This window comes from Arvicanthis niloticus, chromosome 14 (assembly GCF_011762505.2).
Source record: "Arvicanthis niloticus isolate mArvNil1 chromosome 14, mArvNil1.pat.X, whole genome shotgun sequence".
Classification (NCBI taxonomy): domain Eukaryota; kingdom Metazoa; phylum Chordata; class Mammalia; order Rodentia; family Muridae; genus Arvicanthis; species Arvicanthis niloticus.
This window is the reverse complement of record NC_047671.1, coordinates 74,771,267-74,794,678: the sequence shown is the minus strand read 5'-3', so window position 1 is coordinate 74,794,678 and position 23,412 is coordinate 74,771,267. Positions and strand designations below refer to the sequence as shown.

The 23,412-nt window shown below is 37.4% G+C and overlaps 1 protein-coding gene and 1 long non-coding RNA gene across 2 annotated transcripts in view; one reads left to right on the top strand and one right to left on the bottom strand.

The window, feature by feature from the left end:
* Nucleotides 1-23,412, top strand: part of Mib1 (MIB E3 ubiquitin protein ligase 1) — a 98,579-nt gene that overhangs the window by 60,883 nt on the left and 14,284 nt on the right. Inside the window, exons 13-16 of the mRNA XM_034517857.2 lie at nt 16,077-16,209; nt 17,684-17,770; nt 18,904-19,065; nt 21,552-21,733. Coding sequence (XP_034373748.1) covers nt 16,077-16,209; nt 17,684-17,770; nt 18,904-19,065; nt 21,552-21,733 — 564 coding nt within the window. The remainder of the gene's footprint in view (nt 1-16,076; nt 16,210-17,683; nt 17,771-18,903; nt 19,066-21,551; nt 21,734-23,412) is intronic.
* Nucleotides 3,876-9,622, bottom strand: LOC117719680 (uncharacterized). The gene is made up of 3 exons (XR_013103851.1): nt 9,506-9,622; nt 7,679-7,850; nt 3,876-4,046 (listed from the first exon to the last, which is right to left on the bottom strand). It is a non-coding gene; the product is annotated as an uncharacterized LOC117719680 (long non-coding RNA).

The window sequence follows — 23,412 nt, the reverse complement described above, 5'->3', positions numbered from 1 at the left end:
ATTGGCTATGTTTTAGAAGCTATGCTTTGTGCTTCCCATAATTTCAGTTAACTCAGTCATTCTGGATTTCTGATGGGGTTGAAAACTTATAGTCTCATAGCCAATCCTTGCTATTTACTTTGAGAGAAAAGATTTGAGAGGATGGTTTTCAGCTGACATTCATTCTAAAGCCAAGGGGGGAAAAAGCCAGGTTCAGAACTAAGTCTTTTATTTAGGAGAGATGACAGAGGTTCTGCTTAGTCAACAAAATGATGGACTGGGTATTAGGCCTATCTTGCACCTTACTGACATAAATTGGTATAGTTATGCTCTAACTGTATTTTGAGAGAAAAGTTTTATTTTAACAGGAAGGGTGATATGTAGGAGGAGCTAAGGTGGGAGGAGTACAGAGAGGAGGAGAAGGAGAGGAGGAGGAGAAGGAGAGGAGGAGCTAGGTGATGAGAGAGAAAGAGAGAGGGGGGGCCAGACATGGAGGCAGATGTTCACATGTCTCTGCCAGTCAAAGATAGTTGATATATCTAGATTGGGTATTGGGTTACACTTCTGATTGATATTGAGCATTACCAAACTTATAAAGTCTTTGATTAACATTAAAAAAATTGTATAAAGCAGAAAGGAGAAGGGGGCATGAGATAGGGGCTTTCTAGGGAGGGAAATGGGGGAAGGGGATGGCATTTGAAATGTAAATAAAATATCCAATTTAAAAAAAAGGAGACAAGTGAAAAAAATTTGAATGCAAAAAAAAACCCACCCTTCTACTCAAAACTCCTCCAATATTTAAAAAAAAAAAAAAAAAAGAAAAAAAGAAAAATTTTCACTTTGATGTTTGGTAATTTTATCTATTGTGAATTCTTTCTCTTTGGAATTCCTTAATATGCGTGTGGTTTTTATTTAATTCTTTGAATAATTTTACATGTTCATCCCTCATTAGTGTATTTTATATCACATTTCAGTTTTTTCTTTTGCTATGTTTAAAACTTAGGATGACCACTTGAGGGTAGTTATAGAAGACAGCAGGACTTTATTGGAACTGCTGTTTGGGGTGAATTGAAGGGCAATATTTGCCCAGTACACATTGAATTCTTTTCATATTACAAATATTTGAACTCTTTATCCATTTGCATTGTAAAGGAGACAGTAATTATTACGTCTCCCTCCATAAGATAGAGGAGGACAGTGATGACATCACTTACTGGAAGCATGATAAGCCTCTTCTAAGCACATCATATGCATCACCGCAGTTCTTTTAAAAGCCAAAGTTTTAAAGCCTTAATTTGATGTTTCGCTTGCTCTACTGGTGATTGTATTTAGGCAGCTTTGAGGGAAGCACTGTGCCATCAGTCTGTGGTCTCTGCCCTCTGACCAGCTTTTGATTTTATTTATTTATTTTATTTTGATTTATTTTCATTTTATTTATTATGTCTGGGGTTGCATTCAAGCCCATTTTTTTTTTTTTTCTTTTTCAAGACAGTTTCATTATGTAGCTCAAGTGGTCTGAGAACTGTCTGTCGTCTTCCGCCTCAGTCTTCTGAGGGCTGGGGGGTTATGGGCTGAGTGTGTAGAGCCATTCTCTCTGACTTTTCCCCACTAATTCAGATCTTCCTGCCTACCTTGCCCTTTAGTTATGTTACTGTCTAAAGTAGGTTGTCTTCTTGCTCCCTGTTCTTAAACAGTTTTCTTTCATGACTATGTTATCTTAGCCACCTTTCCTTTCTTCCCACCTGCAATTGCTACCTCCTCTCCACTAGAGTTCTGTGGTGTTTGTTACTCACGTGTGTGGCCTGCTTAGTGTGGTCTGTTAACTATGTACATTTCCATGTTCCTTTTCCTTAAGGACAAGGGATGTTCATATTCATGTGTATATACTCCACATTTATACAGAGACATTCAAATTAATCTTAACAGTAAAGACACTGCAAGATTTCAAGAAGATAATGTATAATTAATTATAGAATTAATTCTTGTGTAATTCTTGGATTTTTCAGAAAATATGTTAACAGTGACTCCTTCAACCAGCTAATTTGTATTAGATGACATTGAGAAAAGAAAAGAGGGGCTGGAGAAGATGGCTCTGTAGGTAAAGGTACTTGTTGCCTGATGACATGAGTTCACTCCCCAGGACCCAGTTAGAGAAGGAAAGAAGTGACTTCTCCAAGTTGTTCTCTGACCTGTACATGTGTACAGTGGCACACACATATACCACATGCATACACAGTTAAATATTTTTAAAAGAAAGGAAAATGTACTAATTTATATAACAAAATGGCTTTGGTTAAAGCTACATGACTCCCTTATCCTTTTTCTTTAACATATTTTGGGCAGCCGTGACTGTGGTTGCCATGTACAGGTTTTATTGGCAAACACTAAATGTTTATGTAAACATATGTATCAATTGTAATACCATGTTGAGGTGTTTTGAGTTTTTTCTTTTTCTTTTTCTTTTTCTTTCTTTCTTTTTTTTTTTTTTTTTGTTCATAACAGATATTTTATTACAATTAACTCTTCTAGACTTTGGGCCTTTATTCTTACTTTAAAAAAGCAGATATGGCACATTATTATTTCCAAATACTAAAATTTTCCCTCTTTTAAGATACAGTATCAAATATTAACAAATGTTCTGCATTTTCCCTTTCTTTGAGCATTTTCTAGTCTTGTTAATATGTCTATCAATATCCTTATTGTAACATTTCAGCCTGTTTTTGTGATCTTGTTTTGACACAGTCTGAAATTACTTAGTATGATTGTATGCTGGACTTCTGTTCCACTTTAATTGTAACTAGTAATAGTTCTTTAGTTAGTATAATTCTCTGGTATTTTTGAGAGTTTTTCTTTTTTCTTTTTGGGACATTTGCATTTTTTCCCCCCATTAATTTTTTTTAACATTGTATATGCTCATCTCAGGACAAGTTTGCTTGTAATCATTTCCATTTGTTATAATTGAAAATATGGGAAGTTTCCAGAATTTGCATATACACATGTATGTATGTATGTGTGTGTGTTTGTATGTATGTATGTATGTATGTATGTATGCATGCATGCACATATATATGTATGTGTCTATGTATATATGTGGAAACAGTACGCTTCCTGGCTTTGCTTTTAGTTAATAACAGTAATTTTTCAGCAATGCATCAGCAACATTGTATAACTGATAATTATTGCATGTGCTTTTCTGAAGAACAACTTTTATTATCCTGTGTGTGAAAATATGTCTAGGTGCCTTATGTTATGGAAGATATGTTTTGAAACCTGGACTTGAAAGTGCAGATCAAAACAGATTGTAAATTTAGAAGCTGATCTGTAGGGTTAGAAATTGTAACTGAGAATAACATTGATCATGTTTTCTGATACTTGGTGTTTTTTGTTTATGTATTGGAGGTACTAGAGATTGAGCCTAGGACATTGTATATGCAAGACACTCTTGAGCTACATCTCCAGATACTTGATGTTTATAGAGGTGTTTCCTCCTAGAATTTAGTCCTGTAATTTTATTTCCATTGGGTAAAATTTCAATTCTAAATCAAGATTGATAAAAAGTGAAAGCCAGGTTTATTTGGATAAGCACACAGCTGTGGCTACTCAGGCACCTGCCTGCAGGCCTTCACTATTGCTAAAGTGTGTGCTTAGTATGCAACACAAGCTATCTTCAGTTCTCTTGTAGTCATTGAGAAAATTGAGTGGCTGTTGGTCTCTGGCTTTGTCACTAAGAGACTTGTAAGGAAAGTTTCTCTGAAGGACAAAGGCCGCTCTCTAGCAGCTGCTTGTTTGTTAGTGAGGGTTGTCAGCTGGCAAGTGAGGAGAGCTTCATAAGTAGTAAGTAGTAATGTTTTAGCATTTTCTTTCTGTTTTAAGCGTTACAAAACCTTTGCTTCGGGTTCAGGGTCAGAAGAATTAGCTATTTATTGTTAAAGTCTGTCCCTGGAACATTCTGCTAAAACTCAGTTACGTAGTGGCAGAATTGAAGGCTTTGTCCTTCTGAAGGTCATTGCTGCATCTCTGGAGTACTGAATACAGTTGTCGTTCTCTGTAACTTACAACGTGCACACCTGATGAGAGAGAGAGAGAAACAGAGGGGGACATGGAGGCGGATGTTCACATGTCTCCACTAGTCAAAGATAGTTGATATATCTAGGTTGGGTAGTGGGTTACATTTCTGATTGAGCAATACCAAACTTATAAAGCCTTTGATTAACATTTAAAAAAACTGTATAAAAGCAAAAAGGAAAAGGGGGCATGGGATAGGGGTTTTCTAGGGAGGGAAAATGGGGAAAGGGGATGGCATCTGAAATGTAAATAAAATATCCAATAAAAATAAATTAAAAAAAAAGCAAAAAAAAAAAAAAAAAACATGCATACCATGGGCTCAGCAGTTACGAGTACACCCTGCTATTTTCTTTTTTTAGAGGATGTTAGTTGAGTTTCAGACACCCATGGCAGGTGGCTTATCTGTAACTTCAGAGGGATCTGATGCCTTTGCCCTCCATTGGGCAACTGTACTCATGTACACAGGCCCACATACAAATACATACAAATACACATTAAATATTTTTAAGAATTAAAAAAATAACCTTTAAATTATGTATGCCCATGTGAAATAGTGTGATATTCCTATCATGTTTTTAGGTGAGTTTTTGGTAAGTTTCTCAAATATTTTTGTCATTTTCATTAGCGAGTACAATAGGCGTCTTATTATCACTTTCAGAAGAAGAAATTTAATAATGTGACTTTTAAAATGTGAAGTGCTTTTATAATAGTTTTTAAATTTTATTAATTAAAATGAAAAGTTAATACCACAACCACAAATAAATAATTTATTTGAAATTCTTTTTATCACACATTTTCATAAAGCTTTTAAGATACATCTTTAACCAGTTTAGTTCTTCCAGATGAAACCAACAGTTGTTAGTTATTTGCTTTAAATTACAGTCTGTATGAATTCAGTAAGTTGAAATTAGTTGAGATGGAGTTCACAGTCATAAAGCGCCGGCTGTCCTGTGGTCATCAATGCATAGCTACAGCTGGTTGAAGGGGACCAAATCCATTGAGAGGCGATTTGGTTCCATTTTACCAGCTTTAGCAAAGCATTACCGCTGCTGATTTAGGGTCCAAACAGGTTAAATGCACATTGTGGAAATATAACATGACAAGTGTTAGAGGTTCCCACACTAGTGTACCAGTTGTTAAATAGGAAATTCCCATTTTTAGGCATATGACCTACTTGCTATTCTTGCAGCTCACATGAATTGTGCATCTTTACTCAGATCTTAAATGCACACAATAGCCTTTCAAAACGAACATTTAAAAGAACAAATAAATCATAATGTGTTTCAGAGTAATGCTTCTAAATTATCACCCAGGTTGGTTTGTTCATTCAAGTCTCTATGTAGCCCTGGCTGGCTTGGAATTCACTATGTAGACCAGGCTGGCCTCAGAGATCTGTCTGCCTCTGTCTCTCAAGTGCTGTGATTAAAGCTGTTTGCCACCATGCCTGCAAGCCAGGGTTTTAAGTAATTAAACTAGAAGTTGAAAAAGGGTCATGTTAGCTACATATTTTTGTACTGCTTCTAATTAAGCATGGTAGTTGAGGACTTAGCAAGTTCTGAAAGGGAGTGGAAGGATGCGAATGGCCTTAAGAAAATAACTCTGTCCTTTAATTTATTATTACATCACACATATCTTCAGTGCCAATCTTTGCTTTTGCTTATATTGGCATACTAACCCTGAGTTCAGAAATTAACCTTAAAGATCTATTTTCTTGACTAAATTCTATGCTGGTTTGAGTATAGATTGTTTAGTTCTTATTATAAGGTTAGTGATACATTGATGTATGGTAGTTAGCTGTAACCCTGAATTTTGAATATTAAAACTTACCACGTAATACTTTAAAACCAACACTTAAGCACTTGTTAATATGATTCTGTTGTAGATTTCCTGTCTGAAGAGGATGTCTTCTAGCATATACTCACTCGTACAATAAAAGTCTGATATAATTTTGTTTGTAAAATAAGAATGCTGAGTGAAATAACATATAATTTTATTTTTTTAATTAATGTGGTAGAAGGACAACACAATCTCAGAGAGTATGCAGATAATTTAATATTCTATATCTGTTGTTAAATATTGTGCTTCTGGTGAAATTAATGTAATTTTAATTCTTTCCAGAATTTTTTCCAAATAGTGAAACAGGTATTCAGTTGCCTGAACTTAAGTGCTGAATGTGGACAGCACTTGCCTGGTTTTATTTTTAGTAGTTACATGGCAGCCATTCAGCAAATCCAGTTGCTCAAGTGTGTTTTTGGATAGTTCAGTTTCGTGTACTGGCCATATCAGGACAAGGAGAGGCCATGGGAAAAAATAGTACAGCGTCTGATAGTGTCAGCATCTGTTATCCCTGTCAGGGAGACAGTTGAAGTGTTTGAGTTATAGCAGTGTCAGCAGATGCCTAGAGTTTAACATGTACTCACTTCAAAAGGGACAGCTGATCTAAGTGCTGGATGTGACATTTCAGAGTGATTCAAAATACTCCTAGACATAAGCTGAGCTTGGAAGCAACAGAATCAGTTTTCAGCTTACTTTATAAATGAATAGCTAGTATTCTCTAAGGATTGTAATAAATTCTTAGTTGTGAAACTGTTTCTTAAAGAATTTTTAAAACCTTCCAGACCTGTGGAATAACTAATATAGTTATTCATAATTCATTATGAAAAGAATAATACCATTTGATATAAGTAAGGATAACAGACTTACATTTTTGACAGTTTGTGGCCAATATATACTGTTCATGTTTTAGTTGTGGCCTAGGATTTTGTCATTTTTATCATTCTCTCTCATGCTGTTGTACTAACTGCACTTAAAGTACAAATTGGGTTAAGAACTGACAGACTGGAGAAGGACAAGAGCCAGTGATTTCATGTGTACAGTATAATTTTACTTAAAACATAGTTTTTAAAAATTATAGTTCAATAGCTGTTAGAAAAGAAAGTAATAAAACCGAAAATTTTGGCTTAGAAAGTCCTCTGATTGTAATAGGTTATATATTTTACCCCATGTGAAGAATAGCTATTAAAATATGAGTAAAAGCAGCTTTTTGTTGCTTTATTTTTTTTTTTTTATTATTAGACTTGTTGGTCCTGATTTGATAGATGTGATACACTATCAATATCCAGTTGTGATCCTGTTTTGTGCTAGCAATACCGTTTCCTCTGTAGTAGTCAAATTTTAATCATGTGAGTATTCAGTGTAGAGTGTAGTATGTTTTAATATAAAAATTAAAACCCTCTTTCATGGAACTATTCTCTTAAGTATAATATAAGGGCTATTAGTTGGCACCCATAAGTGGAATGGGGCTGTTCTCAGTGGCCATTTTCTTGACAGTAGGTTAACTCAAAGTTTGAAGGTCATCCTCCTGGAAAGAGTTTCCTTTAGCTTCAGCTTAACTTCCTCTTGGTGGACGTTACCTACCCAAAATACATACTTCTTTACATTCCATAGCATCGTATGTTCATATGGGTACATAAAGAAGTATGTGCTCTGGGTAGGCACTCCTACGCCGACAGCTGCAACAACATGAAGCGGCCTGTTTCTCCCATTTGGTAATAGAACATTCTGATTACTTTTCTGGAACAATAATGGATCATGTGCAGAGCTTATCAGAAACTGAATTTTACAACAGATTTACCTGATCCCGTCAGTGCCCCTTCTGCTCTTTGTTCCTTTAAGCACTGCCATGCTTTGCCCTGCTTCCTTCTTTTCCAAGAGATGCAGTCAGCAGAGTCCTCTAAGTATATTCAGAAATGTTAGTGTTCTTGCTGCTTTCTCCATTATACATCCCTTTTCTTTGCTTCTAGATCCTTTATAGACAGATGATAATCAATTTAGTTTAAATTATTTTTATAAACCAGATACTTCTACTTAACACTTATTGGAAGAAACAATTTACACTTAGCACAGGCTTTGAAAATTGGGTCATTTCATTGTGTGGGTGAATTAATGTTCTTAAATGGAAATTTATTTTCAAGGTAACAGATTAAAAACTCACTATCATTTAGCAAGTTTTTGTTGTGTTTTTGTTTGCATTGAATGCAAATTCAAATAATATGTGCTTGGTTTGTATGAAGTTGCTTTTTAAAAATGGTTTTTAATATAATGGAAAAGTACTAAAATAACTTTTCAAAGTCTCTGTTAAAGAGCAGAAGCACTTTAGTCTGTGAATCTCTGGGTTTTACCTTGAGTATTTAGCACAAGAAAAAAAATAATTTGAGTGACCTATAGTCACTATGATATTTCGAAGGTTAATTCAAAAGGACACATTGAGAAGCTTTGAGATTTGGTAAAGTATAGAAAAGGGAGTGCTGGGAGGGAAGTGGGGAATGGGATTTCTGCAGCCCCTGAAGAAAGCTAGTGAGCTGCTAGCACAGGCCTCAGTCAGCAGTGCAGTTGAGAATTGCACCGTGCACTGTCATGCAGATGTCTATGGCCTGGGTATAAACAAGGGGAGACATTTTATAACCTAAATCTTGAAGTAGCTTTTAGAAGCTGTTGTGCTCTGGAGATAGGGATGCAGATTTACTAGAGAAGTGAGACACAATTGAAACAATTGTTTAATCTAAAACAATAAAGACTGTGGCTTTAGTGACATAATGTCAGTGGTAGATTGTACATTTTTGAAGTTATATGGCGTGCATTTTAAAACTAAATTATCAATTTGAGCTTTGAAATTAGCCTATGCCCAGATATAAATTAATTTAACAATGAGAATATATATCAGTCAATACTAGATAAACATGCAGAAAGTCAGAAGCATCCTTACAAGTCAGTTCTCATGCTTGGTTAACTGTGAGCGTGCTGTTCTGCAGCACTTACAGGGAAGAGATGTAATGACCTAGAGTCACACTGATGCTGACTCAGCACTTCTTTTATGCGCTGGGTACAGTGAGCAGGTGTATAAGTGAACACAGAATCTTACCTTTTAAGATAAAATTGAAAGACAAGTTAAATATACAAAAAATACATAATTTACCTTTCTCCCTTGCTCTTCCTCATAGACATAGACACACATACACAGATGTGTTAATGTAGGCGTGCAAACACACACACACTCTAAAATTGAATCAACATTGATCATATGATTTGGAATGTAATATACCAATTATTGTATAGATATGTAGAGAAAGTTAAGTAATAGGAAGGTTGCTACAGTAGCAAAGAGACTGTAGGTAGCTGGGTTTTGTTAGATGAAATGATTCACAAGAGGGGAAGGTTACAGAGGATGTTAATTTTGTAATCCAAGATTTAAAAAAAAAAAACACTGCAAGCAAAACCCCAAACACACCTCATACTCCCCCAAGTAGCTGTAAACATTCACTTCGTTTCCTGTGCCCACCAGAATATACTAGGTTCTTCTGATGCCACAGGAAATATTCTGCATCTTTCTTGCTTTGGGATTCTTTTGGAGGAACAGGAGTTTGAATATCCAGGGTTAGTGGTAGATCTGGAATGAAGCTACCTTGTCATATCCAGAGATCAAGTCTGCAAGCGAGGTCAGGACTTCCACATAGTCACCACAGAGGCCAACTTATATTCTTCCCGACTCAGTGGCCACAGCCTAGGCTGTTAGAGCTTTATAGGCAGCTAAGCATTTGAAACATGCACTCCGAGGCAAACAGGCTCTCTTGTGCCTCTCTCTTCCCTGACCATATTTAGTCAGCCATAGCAAAAAATAGTCTCTCAGCTGTCGATTGTCGATCTAAAAGCTGAGGAGGCTTCTATCTTGCTTTCTGCCTATTGATTGTTCTTCCTGTGGTCCCAACACTGCTTTGCCATTTGTCCTGCTATTTTTTTTTAAGTACTGCCAAATAAAGTGGTGTCTCATGTTTCCACTTACATTTCCCAGATTCCCCCTGAGCTTGTGCTGAGACGAGGAAAACCTCATGTGGCTGTCACTATACTTAGAAGCACTGCAGAGAAAAAGGGCGGGGCTGGGGGGAGCACAACAAATTTTCCCTGGCTGGTAGCAAGACAGTCTTCAGGCAGATCTGCAGGATGCAAAAATCCCTCTGCTATCAAAATATTTCATAATATGACGTTTTTTTGCTGGTTAAAAATGTTTTGTATAGTAATGAATTACACAGCTGTTGGCCTGTAGGGACTTTGTACAGTTATATTTAGGAATAGTTATTTCTATTTTTAAAAAATTGTTTAAAAACATAATAAATAGTACTTGAATGGAGAATAGAAATGGTGAATAGAATCTATATAGTGCCGTGAGATAAGATCAGTAAGAAATGTGTACAAGGGATTCTTTGGAAGGATATTTAGAATCTTAGTTCAGTGTCCACTTTGGTCACTTTGTCTTAGCGCACTTAGTGAGAATATGGTAGGAATGTCTGTGGGTAATGATGTGCTTTGAACTGTATGTAAATGTACAAGTCCACACATGCCTTTTAGTGTGGATTGAACTTTTAAATCTAAGTCTAAGTGCTCTGTCTTTCTTCAGTGTTCTAAGTACCATTTAGGTATAACCATCCACAGACTAAATGGTCATGAATTTGGCATAACTTTGCTATATAGCATGTGTCTTAAAAACAGGAAATACTTCAGAGTTCTCAATTTTAATAGTGCATTCAGGTTAAATTTAAATATAGATACCTATTTTTAACCAAAAATGAGTAGTATTAAAACACCAGCAAATCCATAAAGATAAAATTTAAATCTCAAAAGCCTGAAAAACTGGCCAGGAGAAACCATATATATCTTGTTCTTAACTCAGACATATTCTCTTAAGTAGCCATTGAGCTAAGGGTCAAGTAGAACTACATCACCTTACACAGGCAGGGGTCTAGTCTTGACAGTCTTTTGTCTTCACAGTTACCTTGTTTGGGGTGAGGATTTTAAAGGAATGCTTTCGTGGATACTGATGAATTTTAGAAAACTATACTTTTTCCAGATGTTCAAAATTTATGCACATTAAGAGATGATATATGTCAGATTTTAGAAGAGTTTAATTTTTAGGTCCTAAATTACCCGACCTTGCTGTTCGGTAGCAATGAATACTGTGCCATGTTCCTGTGCTGGGGTTGTGACATTGAAATGAGTCAGAAAATTCCTACTCCTATGCTCAGCAATCCACCAAAGATCTGGTATTACTAATACCCTGCCTGGATGCTCAGACTTGATGATGCCCCGTGTTTCTTCATTCTTTCCACTCACCAAAACTTTGAGGTCTGGTTTCCATGTGCAAAGAATCTCTTTCTGTATACAACTGTATAAGAATGTATGACATGGCTCCAATTTTTTTGTTTGTTTGTTTGGGCTAACTTTCTTAAGTTTCTTCATGAACTCTGCACTAATCTGCTTTACCTACTATAAAGGGATTCTTTGTTTGTTTGTTTATTTTTCAAGACAGGGTTTCTCTGTATAGCCCTGGCTGTCCTGGAACTCACTCTGTAGACCAGGCTGGCCTCAAACTCAGAAATCTGCCTGCCTCTGCCTCCCAAGTGCCAGGATTTAGGCGTGTGCCACCACTGCCTGGCTTAAAGGGATTCTTAAATTAACTAAGCAAATGTTTATTGACCTCCCAGTAAAATGCTATTCTAACATCTTTCTAAAATTAAGTGATAATAATATGCAAGACTTTTGTAGTTTACCTGCTGGATTCGAGAAAATGTTCCCTCTTGCTGAAGAAAGACATTAGGAATAGCATGGCAGGCACTAGAGATTAGCCTGGTACCATTTGAGCACCGCATACCAGTGTAGACAGCTGCTTGTCCCCTCTGCTTCTTGGAACTCATTTGTTCGTCATTCAGCAAATGTCTGAGCACTGCCATGTGCCAGGGATTAGGCTAGGCACCACTATTAGTTGTTCTGGAACTTAATGCTTTTTTGGCACTATTACAAATGCCTGCTTAACTGGTAGTAAGATCTTATCTCTAAAACATCCGTGTCCTTAACCTGTTGAAAAAGAACTAGTTGATAAGTCAAAGAGTGTTTCCCTATTGGGAAAAATAACACCAAATCTTAGAGACTGCAATTAACAGTCTGTTGGCTTAGTGAAAGAAATTGACTTGCTTGTTGAGCTAGTAATGGTGTCTTTTGTGTAATTTCATAGCCCTCAGTGCTTGCAGCATAGCAATAGCCTCTCCTGGTGACTAGCTGGAAGTGCTGTAGAGAACCTGTAGCTGCCCTCCCAGGTTCTACAGTGTGTTCTTAAAATCGTCCATTCTGTAGAACGAAGAGGGCAGACTGTGCTGGTCTATTACTGGTGTACAGAGGTGAAGAGACAAGGGTCTCTTCCTTTATTTTCTCCAAGCTGGGCCTAAAGATGGTTTCTCTTTTCAAGGTTGTGTGTTGTTTTCTTTACTTTTCTAAAGAAGTTGATAAGTTTCTAATTACAATCTCTGAAGAGGGGGTTGGAGAGATGGCAACTGTTAAGAGCACTGGCTGTTCTAGAGGGTCCAGGTTCAATTCCCAGCACCCAAGTAGTAACTCAAAACTGCCTATAACTCCAGTTCCAGTGGATCTAAAATCCTCATGCAGACATACATGCAAACAAAACATCAATGCACATAAAATAAAAATAAATCATTTAAAAAATTTACTCATGTATATATGTATGTGTTATGTATATGTATGAATCTATCTATCTATCTATCTATCTATCTATCTATCTATCTATCTATCTTCTATCTATCTATATCAGTAAAAGTGAATCCCCTGTAGCTTCAGTGTAGAATGTGCCAGTGTAGATGTTTCTCTCAGACAAGGAACATGGCTTTGCACCCCTTGAGTGTGGGCTGTACAGTGCCTCGTCAAGAGGGTAGAATACAGAGTGGAGACAGTGTTCAACAGAGAGTTAGGACGCACACTCCTCCATGCAGGAGTCAACATTAAGAGTGGTGGATCATGTGGATGGTAGGTGAAGAGTAATGGGAAGCACTGCCTATGTAAGTTACTCTGCCAGGACCCCTAGCTCCAGGCTATTGAGGAGAAAACGTACAGAGTGTCTAGTTAATACTCCTTAGGCTTCTTAGCTTCGTCAAAAACAAAAGTGAAATTGGGGATAGGATATAATGTGGTTTTCAGAGCAGACAAAAAAGGAATGTTAAATAAAAAAATTTAAAAATGTTTTAAGTTCTAGAGACCTAAGGGTCTAGCTTAGTGAGAGAGCATGCACAAGGTTCATCCCTCCCAGCACCACAAAGTGAGTGAACATTTGTCCACCTAATGTTGCCTAGTTGATAGTTACTTAGTTTGCACTTTTTTTTTTTTTTAAATTGTAATTAGTTTTTAAGAGACAGGATCTTTATTTCACCTGAGCTTACGTTGAATTCATGCTCTTGTTGCTTCAGCCTAAGTGAGTGCTAGGATTATAATTATAGGCTTGAATCGCCATGACCAGCTTTCATTGGTTTTGACTATGATCTGTCAGCAAACATTTATTATACGTGGGTTTTTTTGAGATTTTATTTTTTCATTGTTATTTTATGTATATGGGTGTTTTCCCACGTGTATGTCGGTGTACCACGTACATGCCAGTGCCTCAAGAGGCCAGAAAGAACATACTCTGGCAGTAGAGTTACAGACAGTTGTTAGCTGCCATGTGGATGCAGGGAACGGAATCCGGGTCATCCACAAGCGCTTGAACCACTGGCGGACTCTCCAGCCCCTTTCATTGCTTTTAAGTAATACTTTATTTCTTCTTGAAAATTAATTTAAGTTTTATGTATATGATATATATGTGCCACATTGTACCTGGTGCCTGAGGAGGCCAGGAGAAGGCTGATGAATTGAAGTTAACTGACAGCTGTGAACCACAATGTGGTTGGTGTTGGGAACCAAACCAGGGTCCTCTGCAAGAGCATTAAGTGCTCTTAACTTCTGACCCATCTTCACATTCCCATAGCATTTTTCATAAACGTGTTCATGATTTGTGTGTCTTCTAAACTTTATAGAGTGGTATAAAACCTTTTTTCTTTCTTACTTTATTATGCAGCACTTAATTTCCCTTATTTTTTTTAATTGAATGCTTTATTTATTTACATTTCAAATGTTATCCCCTTTCCCGGTTTCGCCTCTGCAAATCTATCCCATCCCCCTTACCCTGCTTCTATGAGAATGCTCCCTCCCCCACCCACCCACCCACCCACCCACTCCCCCTAGCATTCCTTTACACTTGGGCATCAAGCCTCCACAGGACCAAGGGCCTCCCCCTCCCATTGATGCCACATAAGTCCCCTTTAGCTCTTTCAGTCCTTTCTCTAACTCCTCCATTGGGGTTCCTGTGTTCAGTCCAATGGTTGGCTGCGAGCATTCACATCTGTATTGGTCAGGATCTGGCAGAGCCTCTTAGGAGACAGCTGTATCAGGCTCCTGTCAGGGTATAAACCTTTTATAAGTTTTTTTTTTTTCTCTCATGTTTTTTTCTGCACTCTGGTGTGCAGAGTGGTGGGTAGTGGATGATATGGCCATCATGATGTCCATATATTTTGTAGTCTAGTAGTCACCAGTGACTTTCCATAATCTGAGTCGAGCTAGTCATGGTGGGAGGATAAGGCAGGGTCATCAAAGTTCAAGACCAGCTTTGCCTGCATAAGTAGCAAGACTCTAAAAGCAAAAATATCTGCTAAAACTAAGCATTTGGCAGCATTAGTTTAAGTTAGAGGTTCTTGTTCACTTTTTTTTTTTTTAAATAAAGATTTATTTATTTAATGTATATTGAGTCACGGTAGCTGCCTTCAGACACCAGAAGAGGGCATTGGATCCTATCACTGATGGTTGTGAGCCACCATATGGTTGCTGGAAATTGAACTCAGAACCTCTGGAAGTGCTCACAACTGCTCACTCCAGCTTCCCAAAGCTTACTTTCCCCCCCAAAGCTTAATTTTTAAAAACAATCATCTATTTTATGTGTGTGTGTGTGTGTCTGTATCTGTGTGACAAGCTTATGTGTGTAAGCATGTGTTCACACATGTGCGTCGATACTCCATGATGTATATAGTGAGGTCAGAGCACAACTTAGAGGAGTGGGTTCTCCCCTTCCACCTCCCACCATGAGTCCCTGGAATCAAACCCAGGTGCAGCCACAAGCGTCTTACTTACCTGCTCCTTCAAAGCCTGTTCTTAAAACACTTGGAATTTATAAAGTTCCGCCATCAAAGACATTTGCAGCCGAGTCCTCTGAGGTCCCCGTGTCAGTGTAGAGGCTGATACTTCGGCGAGTTTTTCCATAGAAATTAGTTTTGTGAGGAAAGGTTGCCAAGAAGCATTTATTTCTTAATTTGGTTCTCTGGGTCTCTGGGACTTTTAAGTTTTTTATGTTCTTATGGGGTCTTTGACTTTTGGCTTTTTGAAAATATTAACGATTTTAGAAGTGTAAATATTGAATTATGATTACCACTCGATGCAACTCACAAACAGAATTTTAGCACTAAACATAAATCACATTTTAATTCTGCTATTCTTAATAAGCTACCGAGTATGTCTTATCAGTTCTCCTGCTGTCTCGCCCTTATTACCTTCTGTAAATTGTTATTTCTTTATGGTAGAAACTACTAAAGGTGAACATTCAGGTTTCCTCAGGCCACACTGTTTGCTTTCTCTTCTTTCTCCTGGGTGGTCTCCTCTTTTTTTTTTTTTTTTTTTTTCCTTTTTGTTTTTTTTCGAGACAGGGTTTCTCTGTGTAGTCCTGGCTGTCCTGGAACTCACTCTGTAGACCAGGCTGGCCTCGAACTCAGAAATCTGCCTGCCTCTGCCTCCCAAGTGCTGGGATTAAAGGCGTGTGCCACCACTGCCTGGCTCTTCTTCTCAACCACAGCTTTTCTCTGTAGCATTTAGGTTCTGTGCTGGCTGCATTCTAAAAATGCTGATTGTTTGTCTCTCAAAATAGCACAAAGCAAAACATTGGAGAATTATGACAGTAATTTCTGCCTGTGTGTAGAAACATGATTTTCTTATTTTGTTTTTTGTTTTATTTTTAAAGGCTATCTTCATTTGATTACAGGGTTTCTTTTGACTATTTTTCTAAAGAAAACAAAGATCATATTATGCAAATGTAAAGACAATGTGAGTTTGCCTTTCAGTGCAATGCGTGTTTTACTCTCAAAATTACCAAGACCATGGATTGTGGATGAGAAGAAAGATGATGGCTACACTGCCTTGCACCTGGCTGCCCTAAATAATCATGTGGAAGTGGCTGAGCTCTTGGTGCATCAGGTAGGAGAGGCAGTTACGCTTTAACAGACATAAAACTTTTTAATTCTTTAATTTGTTTCACAAAGTGGATATTCAACTGCAGGTACAGGTTGTCGTAAAACCCTCATGATGATGAAAATTAACTCAATATATGCTCTGTTGTTACATACTGGTTGTTTTTGTTTGTTTGCATGAAACAAACAGTCTTGATACGTAGCCCAGTTTTACCTAAAACTCAGTATCTTGCCTCAGCCTCCTGAGTACTGGGACTGTAGGTACGCACGTTTTCCTGGCCAACACTGGCTCTCCACCTACCTCCTCTCATTGTGTTTGCACCATACTGTGTGTATAGAGGTCAAAAGAACAGTCTTTAAGAAATGATTTCATCCTTCCATCATAGGACACTTGGAGATCAAACTCAGGACATTAGGCTTGGCTACGTTTTGCCAGCCTCTCTCTAATACTTGCTCGTAATTTCCCTACTATTCACATTTAAATAGATGTTAACAGATGATCTGAGAACCAGGTACCTCATGACCAGTGAAAGAAACATAATTAAACATGATAAAAGCAAACTAGAAATGTCTGTCTTCCAGAATATGACATAACTTGCTGGAGTTTCAGCTCTGGCCAGCAGTCCATGCATGGGCACAGGTGGCCATCACAGCTGTGATTAGATGGGTTTAGCCTAGCAGTGTAAGGTGTTTCTTTTGAAGTGTTGACTCTGTTTTTAATTTTCCTTTGTTATGTCAGACATTATGCTAAGCAGTTTTTTATGCTGTACTTCTTAATCTTTACATAAGCCCTGTGAAATAGATCTCACTATTTTAGAACTGAAGAAAAGGGCTAAATAGTGAAAAGCTTACAAAAGTTTTCATGGCTTGTAAGCGGCAGAGCTTAAGACAAAGTGCCTTGATTCTAAGATCAGTGTTTTGTCCATAGACTCTTTCCCTTGTGTATAGTAACAGCTACTTTTGGAGTCCATCTGTTTGTTCCTCTCCTGAGCATGCATACGACTTCCTGCTCTGCCTTTACTAGCTTCGTAACATTCAGATCATCTCCTCACTTCTTCTCACTGAGTGACGAAGAGCTTGCTTATGCAAGAGAAGGAAGTGAGCTTCAGGTCATTAAAGTTACTCTGAATCCTATATGGAGACACAGTTGCTGAAATTTCAGAGGTGCTTACAGCTTATAAGAATTGCTCTCAGGGGATAATAAAAGAGAATACTGTTCAGCTCCATACTGTACTTGTCCCTGAGCTAGTTTGAGGTAGTCACTGTAAAGGAAATACTCAGGTTTACATTAACTGTTCTACCTCTAGGTTGGCTGTCTGTCTGTCCAGTTTTCACTATCTGTATGAGAACTGTGTCAGGACAGCTTCCAAGGAAGAAACAGTGGTGGACAGAGCTATGTATTCCTTATAAATAGCTAACAATTTGCATGTTCTTCTTCTCTGTTGTTCAGATGTAACTATTTAATATCTGTTCATTGTTAGGGAAATGCAAACCTGGATATCCAGAATGTGAACCAGCAAACGGCTCTACACCTTGCTGTTGAACGGCAGCACACCCAGATTGTTAGGGTAAAGTATTTATTCCTGTTCATATGAGCTTTTAACCATATTGAGATTTAGAGCCTTTCATTTGTGTCTGTGGGATAAGGAATTAATACCTAGGTACAAAGTCTTCAGCATACTGTCCTCAGACTTCTCATAATGTTAGTGAGAAAATTTAAAGCAACAATTTGAATAATTATATCCCCCTTAATATGCATAGTTGATAGTAAAATAAAAGCTTTGCCTGGGATCTTTGCTGCAAATTGAAAATTTGAACTATATGTTTTTAATTTATTAGTTTGGTGATTTCAAACAAAATTCCTGAAAAAAATATTGCTTTAAATATTTTTATGGAGCAGTGACTCTGCCACAGTGTCACCAGGAAATGTGACAGCAAAGTTTATTCTGTACTCTGCCTCAGAACAGCAGAACTGGATCTGGTCCTTTTTTAGTAGCTTTTCTCTTTGCTGTGACAAAATAGCTGGCAGAAGCCACTTAAGGGAAGGGTTGGTTTGTCTCACAGTGTGAGAAGATACAGTCTGTTAGGGTGGGGAAGCCATGGCAGTTGGTTACAGTGTACCCCTGTCCCTTTTATTCAGTCTGGTACGCCAGACCATCACACAGGGCCACACAGTCAGTGTGGGTCTGTCTTCCTCTGTTAAACCTCTAGAAACTTACTCAAAGACACACCCACCCAGAGGTATGTTTCCTAGGTTTCTCCAAATCTAGACAAGTCGACAGCAAAAGTTAACAAGTTTGAAAAATAAGTCATAGAATTATATTTTATATTAACTTTTTAGAACATAAAAAGAGACAAAACAAGATAAAAAGCTTGATTTGCCAAGACAAGACTATACAGAGATTAGTTTCTGTAGATGCTATTGTTTAGAGCTCTTTGATACTTGTAGAAAGGATTAGGAAGATTGTTGAAACACCATACGGACAATCTAAAGTGAACTTACAATTTACTGTGCAAGGCACATGATGAAATAATCAGTAATTCATTTTGCCAAGTGATTAGGTTTTAGCAAACAGTGTTTACATTTATTGTTTTTTAAAATTTCAAATTGGTCCAGAATGCCTACTGCTGATAGGCTACAGTTTCTTATAGGTATGGATATTATCCAAATGAGGCCTCTCCTTCTTTCTCCCCCCCTCAGCTTTTGGTCCGTGCAGGTGCTAAGCTAGACATTCAGGATAAGGATGGAGATACTCCTCTGCATGAAGCTTTGAGACATCATACTTTGTCTCAACTACGTCAGCTGCAAGACATGCAAGACGTGGGCAAGGTAGATGCTGCCTGGGAACCTTCAAAAAACACAGTGAGTAAAGATAATGTCCTCTCACTACTAGTGCAAGCATATTTTATATTTACTCTGCATCTGATTTGCATTGGACAAAACATTTTTTTGGAGATGGACTTGGGTTTATCAAACTTTAATGCTACTACTGGTCACTATGAAGGGCATTTGTTCTGCATCTTATCAAAGTTGTTTGGTTCTTTATAACTTCAACAGTACAAATGGGATGGAGTGAGTATCTATTATGGTTTTAATTTGAAATCCCTAATGCTTGTTCATTTTGACCTGCTTTTCATTTGATTAATCCCACATGTATTTGAAGAGCTATTTTCTCAAATCTTTTTCATTAGAATTCTAGTATTCATTTGTTTTCTTGTGGTTTTAGTTTTTGAGGTGTTAGGGATTGAGTCCTAGGCCTCATGCATACTAGGCAAGCACTCTTTCCACTGCCAGGTCTTTTGTTTTCTTCTAATTATTTCAAGAATTGTTTATATAATGTGAAAACAAGGTCATGTCAAGGATGTGATGCGTACTTACTTTTGCTGGTCTGTGGCTTGTGTTGCTACTGATGGCAGTACTGCCTTCTCTTCTCTGTGGGGTGATTGTGCAAGGTAATGACGAGTGGTGCAGTGCTGCCGCACAGGAACAAATGTGAGTTAGTATGAGATGCTTCTGTATGGAGTAGTCAGTGATGCTTTTCAAGAATTGATATATGTAAAGACAGACATGCTAACTCATGACTGTAATCCGTCACTTAGGCTAAGGCAGGATTTGTGACCCGATTATAAGTTCTAGGCCAGGCTATGCTAGAGTGAGACCCTATCTCAAATAAGCAAAACAACAAAAGCGTCTCTGTATAATTAAATACTATAGTTTTCAGACACTGGAAATACACTGTGTCCTCCAAGTGTAGAGAAGAGTCAGAAGTGCAGGCATACCAGTTGTGTGTATAGTGGCTGGTGTGATGTGTCTATACCTCCTGTCTTCCTGAGGAGAGAAGTTCCAGAATGGATATTTGGTCCTTTTTGCATTCTCAAAACACTTTTCATTCTTAGAAAGCTATAAGAGATGGAGTTCCATTTGATCTAGTGTGTCCCCAAAGATGCTTCTCTAAATTCAGATGAGCCTACAAGTCAAAAATCAGTCTGTTGATGTCCTCCTTGTCTGTAGTGCTCTGGGATGGCAAGAAGTGGGTTATGCTGTACATTCACGTTTCTTTCCCTTTTGACAGTGGTGTTTTGTAATGAGGCCTTAATCTACCCCAGTTATCCTCAAATTCTTGTTCCTCCTGCCTTGACCTTTGAATAGCTGTGATCACAGTGTAAGCCACCATGCTCAATTTTTGACAGTGTTCTTAGAATAACAGAATGTCTTAATGTTGAAAAAATGTAATTAGTTTTTTCTTTTATTATGTATGCTTTATGTATACTAAGAAATCTTTGGCAAAGTGAAGGTCATTTAGACTTCTTGCTATAGAAGCTTATAAAGCTGAGCTATTGCATTTAAGTTCAAGTGAACTTTTATATAGTTTATGTGTTATAGGTTGCAGTTAGTTTGTTTGTTAACTGACGGACGGATGGCCAACTGTCCCTATACCTTTTGTTGAGTAGTGTCTTTTTCTGCTTGTGTCTGATCCTGCTGACTTTATTCAGGATCAGTCAGCTAGTTGTCTGGAGGTTTCCTTTTACATACTGTGTCTTGTTGTTTTCCTCCATGTTCTTTCTTAGCTGTGGGATACCCAGTCAAGTGTCTTAGAGCTCTGTGCTCAACGTTTGTTTATATTGAAATCAGACAATGGAAGTCCTCCAAATTTATTTTAAATGATTGGCTATGGTAAGCCTTTTCACTTTCAAATTAATTTTATTATCATTTTAAAGAGTATAAATGTATTCTGAGTATACATTTTTAACTTCTTTGTGCCTCCTTTTTTCTTTTTCCTTATTTTAAAGTTGAGAGGAGCATACTTCTCTCCATGGGTTATTGTGTAAGATCATAAAAATACTTAAAATAGTACCTGGCGTCTATGGGTCCTCAGTTGATAGTTATTTTAACAATTTCAGCTATATTTAGATCCATATCTCAGATGACATAATCAGATCCCGTTTCTTTTCATTCTTTTGAGTTTTACCTTGATTCAGAAGCATTGAGAAGTTACTTGGTAGCAGCCCCAGAGCTAAACTGAGTAGGAACAAAAGTGCTATTTCTTGTTAACCAGACACTGTACTTGAGTTCCTTAGTCTTAATTGACCTGACTTTGGTTCTGTGTGGTTTCTGAATCAGTCATGTAGGAAGCAGGCATCCACCTGAGTTTAGCCACTTTTGGTCCACTCGTACACTGGAGAGTCAGTTCACAAATTTGGGAAAATCAAGAAAAATGGGGACTGTGGAGAGATGAGTTTCTGTTAGGACTGAAACTCTTACATATCCAACACACACACATATTGGTAGCAGTGATTGATGGCAGATTTCTTTAAGGCAAAATCATAACTCTTTTCATTTGATTTCAGTTAATAATGGGACTTGGTACCCAGGGGGCCGAGAAGAAGAGTGCAGCATCTATTGCGTGTTTCTTGGCAGCCAATGGTGCCGACCTCAGCATTCGAAATAAAAAGGGTCAATCACCACTGGATCTCTGTCCTGACCCAAGTCTCTGCAAAGCTCTAGCAAAATGTCATAAGGAAAAAGTCAGGTTTGTAGTTTTTCTCATGTAATGTACTATTCTTCTATCCATGAGATGCTGTACAACTTCATAAGGGAGGACCTGGGACTCGCAGGTATCTTGATCTTTGCAGTTCTTAGACCTTTGTGTTGCCACTTTGTTCCTTGGAAACCTTTCCTCTCTGTAGTGTCTCTTTTCATGTTACAGCCCCACGTTATATGGACTACTGTTTGGGTAAGCTTAAGAAACTTCTCTGAATTAGTTCTTCCAGGAATTCTGCATGCTCTGGGAATTTGTAAGGAAAAGCCTTAAGAGTAAAAACAAAACAACAACAACAACAACAAAACTGACTAACATTACAATATTTTCCTGCAAAAGGTAGTTTACTCTCTGTGAACAGAGTGAAAAATGTGTAATACTTCCAGCACCTTGCACCAAACCTTGAAGACAGTTATTAGCAATAAAGGTTCCAAGAATGAACAAAGGAACTGCCAGGTTGATTGGGCATTTTCCCTAAAGGTGATTGTTTCACACATTCCTATGTGAAATGTCAGTAATTTTAATTTAAACTTCTGGTATACATTTTTTGTTTTAACTGAGTAGGCATACAGAAAGTACACGTCTCTTTTGACCTCTATACCTCTTATTAGTGACTAAATTGGTAGCTGTCCCTTTATGTTTATATTTTCTTACTTCTTCTTTTTTTTTTTTTTTTTAAGATCATGTCACTCCTTTTTTTTTTTTTTTTTTTTTTTTTAATTGTTTTATGTATGTGAGTACACTGTCACTGTCTTCAGACACACCAGAAGAGGGCATCAGATCCCATTACAGATGGTTGTGAGCCACCATGTGGTTGCTTGGAATTGAACTCAAGACCTCTGGAAGAGCAGCCAGTGCACTTAACTGCTAAGCCATCTCTCCAGCCTTTTCTCACCTCATTTAAAATATATTTGTAACCACTGGGCAGTGGTGGCACACACTCCTAATACCAGTAATCTGGAAGCAGAAGCAATTGGGTCTCTGAGACAGAGCCCAGTCAGGTCTACAGAGTAAGTTTTAGTGCATATAGGACTACACAAAGAAACCTTGTCTCAAAAAAACAAGAACAACAACAAAAAAGTATATATAATGATAAAATGACATTGCTTCGGATTTCATGAACAGAAGTGTGTAAGAGAGAATATATTGAAAATGAAAAAACAAGAGTGTGTGCGCGTGCGTGTGTGTGTAAGTGTTTAAGAGAGAGAATATATTGGAATATATTGATAATGAAAAGACAGGAGTTTGTGTATGTTTGTGTGTGTAAGAGAATATATTAATAATGAAAAAACAGGAGTATGTGTGTAAGTGTGTAAGAGAATATATTGATAATGAAAAGACAGGAGTGTGTGTATGTAAGAGAGAGAATATATTGAGGTTATATTTTAAAGATTCATTTTAATTATTTTTAATTTTGTGTCCATCTGTCCAGGCAGGAGGTTTTAGATCCCCCAGAACAGGAGGTGTGGGAGATCCTAAACCATTCATTGAGGGTGCTGGACACTGAACTTGGGTCATCTGAAAGAACAATACATTCTCTTAATCACTGAGATGTCTCTTTATCTCTCTTTTAATGTAAATAATTTAAGTGGGAGCCTGAACTAGCTTGTAACCCCAACTTTAAGTATTTTAATGTATATATTTAAATTATATTTGAAATAAATATTAAA